We start from the raw sequence: 16,550 nt of genomic DNA, 5'->3' as shown, positions 1-16,550 counted from the left end.
AAATGAGCTCGATAAGCTGTTTTCCTCACATAACTGCTTTGCAAGCTTTCTAACCCCACTTGGATCCTCCTCTCATTCCTTTTGTCTCGAGACAGCACAGCAAGTCCTACTGTCCTATCAGTAAGACTGGACAGAATGCTATTTTTATCGTTTTAAAAGAAATAGCAGTGGATGGAAACCACTGAGTATCAAACACTTCAATGTTACCTATAACCTAACTACACTATTTCAGCTAGATTCCTGCTCTTCTCTGCCGAAACGGCCTGCCCCTCAAGCATGTGTGCAACTGAGCACAGATCAGCAGAGAAAGGCCTGAGGGAACGTGGAAGGCTCCTCATGGGATGTGGACACGTGGGCACCTGTCCCTCCTTACAATAGAATTTCATCCTTCAGAAGTTGCTCACATGTAGCGCTTGCAGAAGGGACTTCAGCCCACCGTCAAGAGAGCAGCTACAAACTTCCTCTGCGCTTTCTGAACCCAATATTGACCTCTTCCTCCTCCTGGATTACCTTGCACAGCTACCCCGCAGACCATCCAAAGAGGAACTTCAGCTGAAGCTGCAACACGGAAGCCAAACTCACGTGGACTCCAGGTGCGTCCATCTCCCCTAAGGCAAGAGGCAAATCCTCCTGGCTTTCACAGACTGCTGTCATTTACTGGGCTGACTTATTCCTCCAATGAAACTGGAGCCAAGCAGTTTGACTGCATTTTTATTGTTCCACTGATTAAATGAATTTTAAATACAGAATTGAAAATCTGTAAAAAAAAAAAAAAAAAAGAAAAAACAACCAAAAAGTTATGAAAAGCCAGCGTCCAGAAGCAGGTTGTAAGGTTGTACAACAGCTCTTTGGTACAAAATTGGGTGGAAAAAAAAAAAGAAAGGATATCCATCACATGGCAAGAGATGGTTTTTGTTACTGTTTTTTTTTTTTGTTTGGTTTATTTATTTAATTTATTTATTAAACATTTCCATGTATATTTGAGAACTGATGTTTGTCTTGTGAGGTTCTCCAAGCGTGTTTGTCACAGCACTGATTCACACTGTTTAGTGTACAAAAAAGAAAGTAAAGCCACAAAAAACCCACACTGCTGTTCACAGAAGCATCAATGCAGTGTTTTCCATCTGTTATGGTAGAAAATATTTTTCAGAAATTTAGCACGTGATAAGAGTAGAAAAATGCAAGGATTTGGAAGGCTGCATTTTAGCCTGCAAAGCATCTTTGAGCAGGAACAGGTTCTTCTGTCTTTCTTAAGACGCTATGACACAGCAGGCAATTCCTAACACCTCTGGTATTTGCTCTGCACTGAGCTTCATCACTGCAACAAAGACTTCCAGAAGCAACAGGTGAAAAGGTACCTTTGATTTTTAATGCCCAATGTTAAAGCAGCTCCATGTTTCAAGAGACACGGAGCATCCAACCTCAAGAATGACAAACCAGGGCCTTTTAGGGCCAATTTAAAAACAATAAAAGGAAAAAAGAAGCATCTCAAGAAGTCCTGACACCGGGGTTCTGGGTTGACCGTTTTTTTTTTTTCCTTTTTTATGCACTATTAGGTTCTTAAAAAAAAAAAATCCCTATGAAGATGACCCCTTTAAGCAGTGCATCTGCACTGTCTTAACCAGAAAAAACAAGCAGACTGTCTCTAATATATGCATAATTTCAAGACATCAGCAACATACACCATATTCACAACAGGTTAGAAGGAACAACCTATGGCTCACCCGTTTCTCACAGATGTTTATCGCCAGGAGAAGTTAACCACACAGACAGACAAGCCAGAAAATGAAGTGCTTTGACAATAAAAATCAAAGTTTGGAGATAATGAATACGATAATGAACAGGGATAGCTAAACATCAGCCTGAGAAACGCAAACAGGTGGAAAAGCTCAGACTGCAATTGGAAGAGGATTCAGTTAAACAGAAATAACACTGGAGCTTGTCACTAGTGCAGCTAGGAATTGGCAAACAAAATACTTTGAGTATACACTTGCAGGGCAGCCCTGCTTCTGCCACATGAATAAATATCCAACGATGCTTAAAAACAGTATAAAAAAGGGATGTCAGGATTCTCAGAAGCGGTGCGTGTTCTGCTCCCTGTGACTGCACAGCAGGATCCCTCCTGTGAGGTATTTCAGCATTGCTGCAAAGGAGAACTCTTCCTGCACTCGTCTCCCAGAAGTGCAGTCTCACTGGAGCTCAGGTCACACAACAGCTATGCAGTGACACAGTGCAATGCTCTGCTCTCCCTTTGGCTCTCTTCAGTCCACAGTGACCACACTGTGTGGGCTGAAAACAGAGCGGTAACAGCTCAGTCTGCTGCCACCGTAGTGTCCAGATGGATGCATGCACAGACCCCTGTTTCACCACACAGCTTAATTTTTGCTATGACAGTCGTGTTCACACAGATGCCTCCAGAAAGAGCTTTTCATGTGGCCAGATCAGATTACTAACCTCAGATCCTTCAGAACATTTCCTTGGTTAACTGTTTGATATATAGGCTGTCCAGCAAAGTGAATGCTTGTTTTATTCTGATCAACAGCAACCTACACATTTGTTCCTGCATTACCACCAGCCCTGTAAGGGACAGCTATCTCCCCATCCAACTGCACAGCTGAAAGGCTGCTATCCATCCCATATTATTTTCCAGGGAAAGACATTTTCTTGTGTTGCATAGATGTGTTTAACTGCAGTTATTAAATACAGGATTTATGTCCCACTTTTGGAAGCATCCTTTTTCAGTCTTCAGTACGTAACAGTTTTATTAGTGAAACTAAGGATCACAGCTGCTGGTAACGTGCCACAGCCAGTCACGGATCTCACCAGAAGTGCACAATTAGTACCATGGCAGCACCAGATTGTTTCTCCTCCAAAACATAGATGTGATCAAAAGAAAGAGCAAATCCAGGAGAAACAAATGTTTTACCATCTTCAGGAGGTGCTGCTCCTCTTTGTTGTAGAACAGCTGTAGCTTTGTTTGCAGGGTGTTTGGAGAGCTTTTTATTTATGAATAATTATAATCCCACAAATTCTACTACATAATGATAACTGATGCCTGTTATTGACTCCCCTGTTCACATGTGCACTTTTGCACTCACAGCCAGCTGTTCCTGGAATTAGGAAATAAAATTGGCTTTGCCTTCAAAAACACGAGCATCATCCAGGTCTGTGACTGTACCAGGAGCATCTTATGGCTTTCTCTTGCCTTCCAAAAACTTCAGCCAAACGCTGTTTTGCTTGTGTTTCCCTTAGAACATCCGAGGACACGATGGGTTTTGCTTAATTATCCACTCAGCATGTGGATTGATATGATACAAGTCTAAGAGGTAAGTGTCAGGATCCAGACAATGTTCACCTATAAGAACAAGAAATACAGAAAGAAAAAAAAAGCATTTCTTATCTCCTTAGTCCCGTTGTTACTACTTTTCCCCCCTAGAAACTGGTATTTGCCCACATTCATCTTAATATTACAACCATTCAGAAGCGCTTCAACAAATCTGACAAAGATCCAGTTCTTTATATTGAAATAGATGTGCATTTCTTAAAACTATACTATGTCCAAGCTTAAATTGGTGAAAGGTACTCTAATACCCAATCACTCCAGCATGTGAACAAATCCAGTAGCTGAGACTAAGCTGTTTCCAGTATGACGCAGTTTTCCTTTCACAGATTCTGTTACAAGAAATACAAGGAGGTGGAAAATTCACTCCAGTAGAGGACAGTCTTTGGAATCAGCTATAACAGGACATAAGAATTCCCTTCTACTTTCAGACCTCCCTAAACTGCTGCTGTTACAATCACATTAAAATTTCCTTTCCATTTGATGATGCTACCCTATTCCCACAGGAAATCAGTGTCTAATGAACATCATCAACTTGTTTAACTACTCACATTGAGAAGCTTCCACCAAAGCTGGTTCTTTTGCAATAAAGTTTATCAATAAAGGCAGGCATGTTGGCTTTGTAAAGGAAGACAGTTGCTCTTTGCCATAGGTGAGGCTAACCCACATTTGTTCCCTTTTCTTCTAACTTTCAAAGGCCCCTCCAATTCTCATCATTTTCCAGAACTCTCTCCTACCACAGGCTAGACATAAAAACCAGGTGTCAAAGAGGTTATTTCCAGTTATCACCCAGACTCACCAATATTGCCTCCCACTTCATATAGGAGCAAGTTTGTGCACTCCATGGAGTTGTTACTGCAGAAAGAAAAAACACAGTGAAGTTAACAAAGTTCCGTGAGAGGCAAGTTAGGTTGTTCAGTCATGTTTCTTCCAAAGCAACTGCTCCCACTGCAGAGGTCAGCAATGGTCAAGGAAGCTACAATTCTATGCAATACAGCAACCAGTCCTCCTGAAGCATGCAGCTATCACCCAAAGTTGTGCACAGAACCAGTCAGATGTTGCTGGTAATGAGATGCATGTTACATACAAATGCTTTTCAACAAGATAAGAAATGCCAACATTCATTGGCAGCATGCCTTCAGAGTCAATGGCAGCTCCACAGAAGACTTCAGTAGCTGTTGCATCTTCTTACTGAGATCCCAGTTACCAGCTGACCCATATTCAGCCAACTCCCCACGCACTCTCTTTGTCAAGATGTCTGCTGCCCAGGGACACAGTCAGGGGATGCACTGACACTTTACCTATTGAACACTGTCTGCATGCCCAATGGCTTGAGAAGTTGTTTTGTTCACTTGTTGGATTATTTCAGCAATTCATCATTGGAGCACAGGAGGGAACTGTAGAGCTCCCTTTAGGGAACTCATACATTAACCCTGCATGCTGGAAATGCTGTTGCAGGCAAGTAATGTGCCCAGGTGATGTTTTTCTCCAGGAGAGCTACACAGGGTTTCTTTTGCAGGGTTAATGTTATCCCACTTTTCTTTCTCCCCACAAAGCTTTTCACATACTGCTGCAGCTCACTTGTCTTCCAGCAGAGCAGGCAGGACCACCACCCTGGTGTCAGCTTGAGCACAGTGATGGAACCCCTCAGCTGAACTAATATTTGCCTGCCCTACCCAGTACACCATTTATAAAACAGAGAGCAGTCTAACAGCACAATGTGTCACCACATTAGCTCTACTAGAAGGCAGAAAATACAGTCACTACATCACCTGACTCTTATATATTTTTAATAAGCAGAGAAAAAGCCACGTGCCATTTCAGGAAGTTGACCGTGTTAACAATATTCCAGCCATTCTGGCACAGGTTCTTCTGAAACTGCTTCAGGACATCAGCAACTCTGGTAGCATTGTTCAAATGAACTTCTAGGGAATCCTTCAGGAGAAGCGAAGCGTGGACTTTCACAACCTTGGAAGGCTGAACAAGGCAGGCAGAACCAAAGAGAGTAAAGCGCTTAAAAAAATGCTTTGTTATTGGCAAAAACATCGAGTTTCAAAGCAGACTGGAGAACGTGAAGAATGAAATGCACTCAGCCAGCTTTTCAGAGCATTTCTGATTGCTTATTTCACACAGCAGAGAATGGAAGCATCAAGGTGAGCATTATAAAGGAACCAGTTCACCAGTGCTGTGGTTGGGGAGCAAAGCACTGATCTCGATCAGTGTGTTCTGGTGCTCTCTGCTGTTCAGATACAGTACTGGCACTTACAGGCTTTGATGAAATTAGATCGGTCAGAATCTATTTTGAATACCTGTTTCCCACTGCCTGATAGATTTCTCTGTAAATTTTAAAAGCAGGAATAGGAGCTCAGGAACCAGAACAGTCTTACAGACCACTTTAGAACCAAAGGTAATTTCAGAAGGGAAGCACTGAACAGTGTGTCACTTTGTCAAAACCGTTTTCATCAGCTCGTCCATGAGCCACCTTTTCAAAGCTTTTGTACAGAACATGGAACCACTCCAATTGGGTCTGGTCTGGTGCAAGGTAATTTTGCAGTTCTAAATCTTCTGCAAAAACAGCACTGCACACCAAAACAATGAGGAAGCACTGCTAGCACAGCTCCAAGCACAGAGTCATCTGCTGCGTACCTACATTGTACCTTCACTCAGCACCTTCAAGAGTGACGTGCACCTTTAACCAGGCTAATTGGGAGCATACTTCTCAGTCTGCCAAGTGGTGCAGAAGGGTGGCAGATGTATTGGCTTGTGAGAATACAAATTCTCCAGCTCTGCAGATTTGAACCCTCCACGTATTACTCTTACTTGCAGGCTTCATCTTTCTCACATCCTTAGGTGTTCCATCATCACCATCCACTGCTATTGATACCTAAAATCCAGCACTGCATAATGTAAACTAGCAGTTACAGACTGACTCTAATTCAAGTAATAGTGCCAATTAAAAAGAACAACTGATATTCAACTAGATCGGGAAGCAGCACCCATTTAAAAGCCTCAGTTGGCACCAATGCAAGAGGTGGAATACAGCAGTTTCACTTCTCTTAAAAGAGAAGAAACATTCTCTAACTCCTCTATACAGATAAGCAGCATTATGGAACAAAATAATTCAAAAGATCTCCCCTTCTTCTCCCTGAAGTGTTTTTCAGTCTGAGATGTATCCCAACAACAGGCATACTGAATCAGTTTTGGGTGGGCACAACTCAGGCTGAAGAGTTTGGAAGCTTCTTCTCACGGTTCTGCAGATTTTTCTCCCTCTTGCTATTTACAAAGCGTCACTCCTTAAAGTTTCCCGTGCTCTCATGAAAGGATTTTAAAGAGAAAATATTTGCCACTTACGAAAGGAACCAGTTTTTCCAAGTCTTATCTCACCTCTGCTTGATTCTTTTCCACTTTGTCTTTATCAGCATGAATCTTCCGCAGCAGATTTTTTAACCTTTTGTCACAGAACTGATACCTTTTACTATTGCTCTCATTGAGTTTTCTCACTTGAGCTACCAGAAAAGAGGAGACCTGAGCAGCAAAGAAGGGAGAAAACAGGAATTAAAAACAAGCCAACCAGAGATGCGAATGCCATTAAAAAAAACCCTTAGTCATCATTTTATGAAGCTCCTTAAATAGACAACAGATCTGCACACCTTGAAAACAGGTAGCCTTGGACAGGTTTGGTCTGCAAGCATTCAACTCCTCTGGAATTTCCAATACTACCCTTTCCTCTACCCCAGTCCCAGCCAGAACAAGACACTGCTGCATCATACTGCAAAACACTGATGCAACTCACTGTCCAGAGCAAATCCTGATAATGGATCATCATCCGCACCACATCAGCTGCCCCCTCTGCCAGCTGTTTCTCCTTCCCTTCAGGAATCTTGTTTGGCAGCCCTTTGTGCATGAAGAGGTTTGGGGCCATGACTGTGGAAACGTTCCAGAGATTCATTTTGTTGTTGTTCTCCCTGGAGACTACTTTGCTGAGAAATTCAAGTAGAGCCTGAAGAGAAGGGCAGAGACTCAAGTTATTCATTCCTAATAACACTCAAGAAATTAGAGTTGCAATTGCTGAGGAGAACATCCAGACAGCATCTTTTCTAGATACTTGTGAGAAAATCCAATTCTCTAGACAGGAAGCATAGTAGCCAATTCTAATACTGGGATAACAACAAATAGCTAAACTGAGCAGGGAGATAGTTTGTCCAGCACTCATGAACCAGAAGAGATGGCATGTTTGGGAAACAGATACATTCTTATTTCTTAACTAGTGGCAATTTACAGACTCCAGTTGTAAAAGTTATAGAATCCAAAGACAACCCTCTCTTCCTCCAGTATCCTCCAAGTCAATTCCCAGGTGGGGGAAAAGAATCCCCTTGGATTACACCTCTTCTGCCCCACACCTTCACCAGAGCTACGATGGACATCAGGTCGTCTTTGATGGTATCCCATATTCCAGCTCTCTAACCTTTGCAGGGTGCTAAGTCAGCCTTGGCATTGTTATCCAGAAGTTGAACTACTTAGCAAAATAGAGCAGCAGTGAAAAGAAGCCACGCAGTTTTTATTCAATGCAGCACCAAAGAGATCCTGCACTGCCTGCAAAGCTGATCCACCAGCAATTACTCTCCCAAAAAGCAGTAGGAAAACAGGTTTGAAGTGTGTCCTGACTAAAAAAAAAAAAAGGCTAAGAAGTTATAAAGTACACAGTATTTTTTGATTTTAAGGGAAACTGCATCTTTGATGGAAAACAACAGCACAAAGCATGAATCAAAGACTGAATCTCCTCCCCTATATCTTAGTGTATGACAGACAATAAAAGAGCCTTCCTCCTTCAACTCCATACAGAAAAGCTTTAGTACACTGAGGAGTACAGTTCCAAACACGGTGTAAAAACCCCTCCAAGACCACACGGATTCCCACTGCTGTTCTGTTTGCACCCAGAAGGCAGATGTGCTACAGTTTATGTTCACTGCCCAGCCTGGAGACCTGCCTGCTGCCCCCAGCTCCCCCTTGCCCCATCATGGCTTTCCATTTCAAGTCAGTAAAATGAAGCCTAATAATTTGATGTACATTATCTATATTCCCTTTTGTAAAAGCTGATAGAGATCTGAGAATGAACACATGGAACAAGAACATGGGTTTTCCAGTTAAATCAAGAATAAGCAGACTCACCTTTAGAGTGTTTCTGTTTGGCTCTGGCAGAATCAGGATCAGGAGGTTCAGAGCCTGCAACCTTTGCTTCAGGTCTGGAATATCTACAAAAGACAAGCAACAGCAAGATTCAGGTTTCTGACAGGGCTCTGACTGAAAACAGAACTGTGTTTCCAAGTCACAGACTGAGAGCAGGGATAAGGCAATTACGGATGGTAGTGTTTTTCATCTGTAAAACTGCACCTCAAATCCTAGAAGTTAATTTAGCTCATACAGCCCTTATGGAGTGAATTATCTGTGTTCTAGAGGACCGACCAACAGCTCATCAAAAAGACTTCACCTTCTACTTTTTATTTAAAAAATATATAAAATAAAAGTTGCACGCTCAGCTGGCTCAGCACATTTAAATCCCTTTGAGGATTTAGGCACAAGCCTCAAAATAAGACTCTTGCAGAAGACTGCTGCTGACAGACCAAGATCATGCACTCCGGCCAGTTGCCACAGCTGAGTCTTCATGTCCTTATTTATCAGGTTGGCCTAATTTATGCAGTAACACTGCAGCCTCAAATGAAGCAAAGCAATTTGTATAGGACAGTATTCCTGCACAAAAACTGTGTACATACCCAAGCACTAGCAACAAAGACTCTGAGGTAGACACATAATAGTACATGTCACACCTCACAAAGTGAGTTCATTTGGTAACAGTGCATATCCTGCCCTGTACTGCCATCAAATCCACATGCTAACAGCACACCTGACAGGAGAGCCCAAGGCCAGAAAAAGCACAAACTCCCCAAAAAACAACATAAAACAGCCAAAGAGGAACTTACTTTGCACAGCAGCAAAAGCAGGAAGATATTCTGCTGTCAGCAGTGGGGCAGGCAGTTCTCTTATGAATCTTTTCAGCAGCCCAGATACATCATTCTGGTGGACTTCATCCCAGCGGAAAAGGCCGCTATAGAAATCCCTTTCTAGCTTCTGCTCCAGACTCTAGAAGTAATAATTTAAAGAAGTACTACATGCCTCAAAACACATTCTATATTCTACAGCTGAACCTGTTAGGTCAAAAGACCGCAGATACTCCCAGATTTCCCAGCAATGGACATTTCTAATTGTACAGAGAAGGAAGACAAGCAGTCTGAGTTAGGCTCTCGCTGGAGACTTGCTCCAGCAGCATGCTCCCTCATCACCTTCAATATTTTCAAAGAATAAGTAAAGAGCTCCATACCTTGATTCTAGTCTGGGACCCAGAAACTCTCAAAATGCCCTCTGTTTCAAGTCCTCTCTTCTCTAAACAGGACAGCAGCTATTAAAAGAGGAAAAAAGAAAGCTCTTAGGTACAGAGGATGAGAAGTCAGCCCCTCCTTATTGAGGGCCTCAAAGGCTTGCTGGCTCTGAGCATCAGAATTGCGAATGAAACGGTAAGAAAACTTACTGCCTGGAGTAAGAGAGGGACCTTAGTGTTGGGGAGCAGTTTTTGGTCATTTTCCAGCAAAGTGTTGAGTGGAACTCCAAAGAGCCTTTTTTCTACAACAGAAACAACATGTTTTCAATTTGTACCACCATTAATAATAGTGTCACTGATACTGCCAGCACTGCAGACTAAGATAGCACATTTTGTAAGCACTGGAGAAAAAGAGGAACACTTGATAGACAAGTGGATGTGAAAAAGGTAAATGTGGAGCTGTAGGTCTTGGTAGTACAACCCAGCAATTCCAGAAGAAACTGGTTAAGGCAAAAACGACTGTCACAAGGTTTCTTATCAAACACCCTCTTTGCTCTAACACTTGAAATCCTAACTTATAAGACAACCCCAATGTTTAAAAAGGCACGAAATGGAAGGAAAAAAAAAATATTCAAAACAACGTTCAACTGACCTGTTGTTTTCAGTTTTGCTGCCTTGTTTCTCTTCAATTCAAAGCCTAGAACATCACAAAGAGCTGTTAGTTCAATAAGGGCCAGCGTGGGGATCTTCTTCATGTCCTGAGCAGATAGATCTCCAATCCTGGTCACTCCTAGTCTGCCCTTGGGGATCTTAAATTTCTAAAGGAAAACACACAACAGGTTCAGTACAAGCAGCACTACTGATCCTTCTAATTATCAGCTTCTGTTGCATCCTTACCATTGCTTACCACTAACCAGCTACCTGCACATTCCCCTATTTTCAGCAGTAGACAAATAACCAGAATGACTTGTACTGCTACTCAACCCACTGCTCAAGAAACATATCCTCTTGTCAGCATTACTCTTTAAACACATTTCAGATCCCAGTCTTCTAAATTAATGAAAGCCCAATATCCATTCCTATTGGCTTGAACCTTGCAAGCAGTCCAGTACATCTGCAGAAGGTAAACCTTTGGCAAGTAAGACAACAGAGACCCATTGCAACACTACCACAGAGGACGTTCCCAAAATCTAATATATAATTGAATCAGACACCTTGCACCATTCTAGGCAAGACGACCTAATAAGGCTTTAACACAAACAATTCCTGTACTTACAGTTAGCACATTTCCATCCTTTATTCTTTTAGATTCGGTCAAGAATGACCCCTTGAGCAGGACAGCTGCTTGTTCTGAGTAGGCAACATCCATGTTGAACATCTCCTCTTTTCCAGGGTTTCGAACTGTGCAGGAATAATCCTGGGCTTCTGCTACAGAGGAGAAAATGTCTTGAAGTTCAAAAAGCTAAAAGGTGAAGCTTAGAAAACAAATGCGTTAAGTTAGCAGTTCTGAACAGATTCAGGGATAATCACTTTTGGTAACAAGGATCATAAAGAGTGCTGTCATAGCACAGCCTTGTGACTGATCAACAAGGTAAGTAAGATTCATTTAAAGCCATAAACATAACCATCAGGTCAACAGTAAGATATGAGTATTGTCTTAAATTAAAGGACATACCTATGGCCTTTAATTAACTTCTCCTTATGCAATTGTGTACGCTGTTCATAGAATTTCACTTGTTCTTTGCCAGAATCATTTTGTTTGCATCTTTTAATTGATTTGCTGATGATTTAGCATCACCTTGAGTGATAATTCCTAACAACACCAGGTGCTGGAGAAGTTTACTGAACCCACAGCTGTGGATAAGCATGCATTTAAAAGAGAAACAGAATGTTTCTGCAATCTAAGACAGCAAGCACCATTATATAAAGTAGTACACATTATTTAATGGTAACAGCCTTCAAAAACAGAAACAGAGCTGCTCAAGTTCAGAGCCCAAACAGTACAACTTCTCTTCCAGTTGCAGCTCCACTTCAGATCCTGCCTCCATTTCAATCCTACTCCACTCTAAAAAATTCCTTCTTACGTTTCTGAACATTTGAAGTCCGTAGATTGTGCAACAGCAGGTCTGGGCTGGGCTCCTCTTTTTCTGTTACTGTCTCCTGGAAAGTAAACCACAATATGCTCATCTAAACAAGGTAGGACAGAAGTTATCATGACAACCATTTGATTTTGGAAGGAAAACAAAAAAAAACAAAACAAAAACACACAAAAAGACACCTTTAAGAAAATGCTGCTCAAACTCAGGACTGTAAGATTGCTCTGAAATCAACAATTACTGAATGAATAGCAATTGGGTGACTTGAAAGGCAGATGGAAAACAGATGACTAGATGACTTCCCACACTATTAAACTAATCTATAATTTCAGATAATCAGCAGCTGATTTCTTTCCTTTTATTAATGCATTGCGAGGCTAACAGTACCAACCAAACTCCACAGGAGCTGGTCTCTGCCTTTGACCACAAGATCTCCTTCATGCAAAAGAACACACAAGCAGACAACAGCACCTAAAAGCTTCCCATTAAGGCCATTAAGGCATTAAGGTAACCTACCTCCTCAGGTCTAAAGCATGTTTCTAAATGCTTAAGGAGACATTTGACAGTCAGCTCTACTAACAAAAACCCTGCTTTCACTGGAGGAGCTGGCCAGAATGCAAGGAAATATATTGTTACCAAAGCAACTCTTTCTGTGAACCAGTTCATAACACAGAGAAGTTGTTGACTGACAACTAAGAGCTAAGAGAAACCTGCAATAAGTCATCACAAATTGACAGAAGAAGTTGATCTGCAGAGGAGGTGCACTGTATGGCTAGAGCAGGCACACAGCTGATGAGCTTACCATGAAAGAACTCCCAATTCATTTAGCATCTGTAGCTGAGTTGCATCAAAAAGCCACTTCAGAACATTGGGTTGGATTTAGTTGTTCTGACTTTTAAGTGCAAATATTAGCAACCTAGCAAGCAGGCATATAAGATTAAGGGTTCAGAAATCTCTGCCTATATGATACCTGGTACAACAGACTTCTATTTAACGTGCAACTTTAGAAACTCACTAGATTTCAATTGAGGGACTTAAGACAGCCTTGCAGCTGGAATAAAATGTCACTGGGACAAAGGAAACACAAGAGGGCTCCAAATGACATCAGTGCTCCACAAGGCTGTGGTGCTGGAGGAGCTGTGCAGCCTCCCAGTGGTCTCTAAGAAGATATGAATCTGTGCGATTCGTAGCAATTCTCTCTCAGTGCTGAACCTAGATGAAGAAATTCCACAATCTCAGCTCCATTTCAGCATAAAAGATGAAGCTGTCAGCCTTGGAAATGAAAGCAGCCCTGGGCCCAGACAGCCAAGGCAGGTACCACAGGGCAACAGAGCCTTTCAGGAGCTTCCACTCAATCAGCCAACATACCCCAGAGCCGACCACTCCAAAAATGTCTCTGACATCCCTCACAGGAGGTTTGTTCTTCCTCCTCCGTGAGCGGGAGTAGGTATCCAACCTTCGCTGCACGGCTGCAGCCTGGGTCTTCGTCAGGGTGGAGAGCAGCGCGTTGTCGTTCTCTGAGGCATGGTCCCCAATGAGGTCCGAGAGCCCCGCGTCCTGGAGCCACTCTGCTTCAGCCTCTCCCTCTGTGAGGCAACGGATGGGGAGGGGGAGCGAGAAGAGAAAGAAAAGCAATTTGAGTGCTTGAAGCATCAGCAAACCAGAAGGCTTGGCCCCAGGGGGCAGCGAGACATCACTGGAAGTCACGGCTTCTGGGGGATGCCAAGGCTGTTCTCCAAGATCTCATTTTATTTGTATGCACCTCGCTACTCCTTTATTGTCTTATACTTTTAAGTGCATTGCTACCCACACGGTCATTCAACAACAGCAGAAGTATTATTCTTACTCCATACATTCACTCTATATCCACATCTACTCAAAACACCACTAAAATTAAAGACCATTCCTGTTCCAAAGTGAAGTGTGAGAAGCCTGGAGACAGTAACAGCAGCATTATTCTAACAAGCTTGCTTCACTCCTTTCTTCAATATAAAGCTGCGCCTCAAACACAGAAGGATGCCTCCCTTATTGGATGTGCCTTTTATGCAAGTGAGAAAGCGCCCTGAGAAGGCAGTTACTTGAAATCCAGGGATAAAAGCAGCAATTTAGGAAAAGGCTTCAGCTTTTACAGAGTGAACACCAGAGGGCCTGTGCCTCTTTTCAGTTCTAGGTACCACATTCATTCACTGCCGGCAGCTCCAGCACAGCTCCAAGGTCATAGTGAGAAAAAGAAAAATCACAACTGAACTGACTGAAAGGGAATACTTCATTCCCATTCTTCTACCATCACAGCTGCTCAGGCACGATTTCATGATTGTTGCATCCCTAATGAAGCCACATAGGTCTTTCTGTGAGATTAAATCATTTAACTTTTCTGGGGAGACCAATGTTCTGTCACAGCACCTGGAAATATCCAGGCTGAAAAGAGTTGAGCAGAGTAACAACATCTTTTTGCAAGTTGCATGAAAGCAGAACTCTGTTCAGCATCACAGCACTGTAAATAGAGCTGGACCTGCAGCAACCTGGCTAACCTTCCTATGTGATCTTAAACTTTGGTTACTTATCATGTCCAGTTCTACAGAAGCTGACAGCATCCCCACAGGTCCTGCTCGGATGGGTGCAGCTCCTCACACATGTGTAGGGTTGGACTCCTGTACAGGAGAATTCCTAAACAGGGAATAGGAATCTTTGTCCTATTTCCGTGATTTCACAGAAGCTCAGTGTGCAAAAGACTTCTCAGCTATTTTTCCTTGGGAACTACAGGAAGTTGGTGTATTGCTTGCAAGTTTTGAGAATATCCAAATCCAGTCATAACAGGAAGCTAATGCAATACACAATACCAACCAGAAGACCATAAATCGGACATCCGTTGGAGCCTAATGCCCCAGCTGATGCCAAAGCACCTCAGATGTTAATTTATCCACTTAACTTAAAGTATTTTTGGCCTGATTATGTTTACCGGTAGCACAAAGGGAAACAATTAAAATAGGTTATTTATGGGGAGAAGAGGAAAGCCAGAGTGGAGCGGGCCTGAACTGAGAAGTCCACAGAAGTTTGGCTGCGGATTGAAGCCTGGAAGGTTGTTAATATTTGCTTTGTGAGATCCAGATAAGTAACATTTGGGGAGACACGACTGGGAATAAATATGCAAAACTAAAGAACACCATTTGCAAGAACTTATTTGAAACATGAGCTAACCAAAACCAGAATTTGTAACAGTAATTATGTTCCATTTCAGAGAAACTGAATGACAGCCAAGCGAATGTAACATCAAACAAAATATTAAGAGAAACTTCCCACTTGTTTTTCAAAGGAAGAGGAGAATCAGTCTTCACAGACACTTCTCAGACGCGACTACACATTACAAGGGTAACAACAGATATTTCAGTGCCACCACCACACACACTGTGTACATTATCAATCTGCTGTGCCATCAGACCATGGAGCCAGCTGGAACAGGCAGGTAGGGAAGAACTACACTGCTCTTGGAAAAAGGAAAAGGCTCCTTTTTGCTTGTAGGGAAGGCCAGAAGCAGCAAATACCAAAACCTTTCTGCTGACCCAGTTCTGTCAGGCTGTTCTCCTGCCTCCTGCTAACAACTGGTCACAGGCAATTTCCCATTGTGCCACCCCTGACAATGCTCACGCAGGAGACCAACGTTTCCAACTGGGTCAGCATTTTTGCAATGCCTTATCTCCACATAGCCTCCATGCCATCTCCTTTATCTGATTGCAATCAGGGATTTGTCACACTGAGCTTTACCACCTCCAGACAGAGCTGCTAGCTGCTGCCCCGGCACGGCTTCTCGGGCGGTATGCAAACAGCCACAGCGCCTTTGGCTCAGAGCATCCATGCTGCAGTGCCACCTGCCAGCGCTCCGACCGGAGACTGCAAAGACATGAAAGCAAGAAGGCACCAGCCAAGCCCGGCTCCCTGCACCAGCCTGAAGGTTCCCCTCCCTACTCACGCTTTGAGCACCACACACATTTGACTGAACTCCTTCCTGAAGGCGCCCACAGGCTGAGCACACCGCACTTCTTCCCCAGCCTGCTAGGAAGGCTTCGTGACTCGGAGCATTATTTCGAGTCTGTCCAGTTACAACTGCTGATTAACCAGATAGCTCTTACCTATGAGATTAACACACAGCATTAAAGGAAACTTTTCCTTGTGTCCCTGCTTACACGCAGCTAACAGATTGCCTCTGTTTTATTTCGAATATGAATATTTCGGATATTTGTATGTCGCATATCCTAGTCAGCCTTTCATCTAATGGCATGGGGCTGCTTCTCCAGAGCCTCCTCCTCGATGCACTCAGTTTCTGAGTCACTTCTTTATCTCTTTCAGTTCTGAAGCCCTTAAATCCTTTATGGAGGGACAATGGCAGTGAGCCTTGAAGTTCACAGTGCCTTGCTCAATGTGGTCAACACAGACAACCTTCCTGCCCCGTTCTCCAGGGCCCCTTTATGACCCCAGGATAAATGTTTGTCCTTCCCAAGGGCATCACAGTAGGACTTCCACTCAAACACTTCTCCATTACACACATGGATCCTCCCCGAGCCAGAACCACAGCTGCAGTCACAGCCCAGAATGGACACAGGCAATGTGTGACCCCAATCCATGGGACCACTTGGTGTTCATAGTTCATTGCTCTTACAGCACCACAGGATGATACACTTCTTATGTCAGAAGGCAATTGGTCCAGATTCCAATTAGTTCAGGATTCTGGAATCACATCAATGCT

General features: G+C 43.0%; 1 protein-coding gene across 4 annotated transcripts in view; it reads right to left on the bottom strand.

Moving 5' to 3' along the window:
- Window positions 1–842: 842 nt before the first annotated feature.
- ARHGAP40 (Rho GTPase activating protein 40) overlaps window positions 843–16,550 on the bottom strand; it is a 39,094-nt gene continuing 23,386 nt past the window's right edge. For all 4 annotated transcript variants that reach the window (XM_042834547.1, XM_042834545.1, XM_042834548.1 and 1 more), the window contains exons 3-15: window positions 13,178–13,395; window positions 11,798–11,873; window positions 10,990–11,141; window positions 10,366–10,531; window positions 9,924–10,015; window positions 9,717–9,794; window positions 9,319–9,478; window positions 8,510–8,592; window positions 7,134–7,340; window positions 6,725–6,865; window positions 5,157–5,317; window positions 4,140–4,195; window positions 843–3,355 (exon numbers count right to left, since the gene is read on the bottom strand). In XM_042834547.1, the coding sequence (XP_042690481.1) occupies window positions 3,249–3,355; window positions 4,140–4,195; window positions 5,157–5,317; window positions 6,725–6,865; window positions 7,134–7,340; window positions 8,510–8,592; window positions 9,319–9,478; window positions 9,717–9,794; window positions 9,924–10,015; window positions 10,366–10,531; window positions 10,990–11,141; window positions 11,798–11,873; window positions 13,178–13,395 (1,697 nt within the window). In that variant the 3' untranslated portion in view covers window positions 843–3,248. The remainder of the gene's footprint in view (window positions 3,356–4,139; window positions 4,196–5,156; window positions 5,318–6,724; window positions 6,866–7,133; window positions 7,341–8,509; window positions 8,593–9,318; window positions 9,479–9,716; window positions 9,795–9,923; window positions 10,016–10,365; window positions 10,532–10,989; window positions 11,142–11,797; window positions 11,874–13,177; window positions 13,396–16,550) is intronic.

Source organism: Centrocercus urophasianus, unplaced genomic scaffold, assembly GCF_019232065.1.
Source record: "Centrocercus urophasianus isolate 14NV4802_14NV808 unplaced genomic scaffold, USGS_Curo_1.0 seq_47, whole genome shotgun sequence".
Taxonomy (NCBI): Eukaryota; Metazoa; Chordata; class Aves; order Galliformes; family Phasianidae; genus Centrocercus; species Centrocercus urophasianus.
Note: the sequence above shows the minus strand (reverse complement) of the source record. Positions and strands in the feature narration are given on the sequence as shown.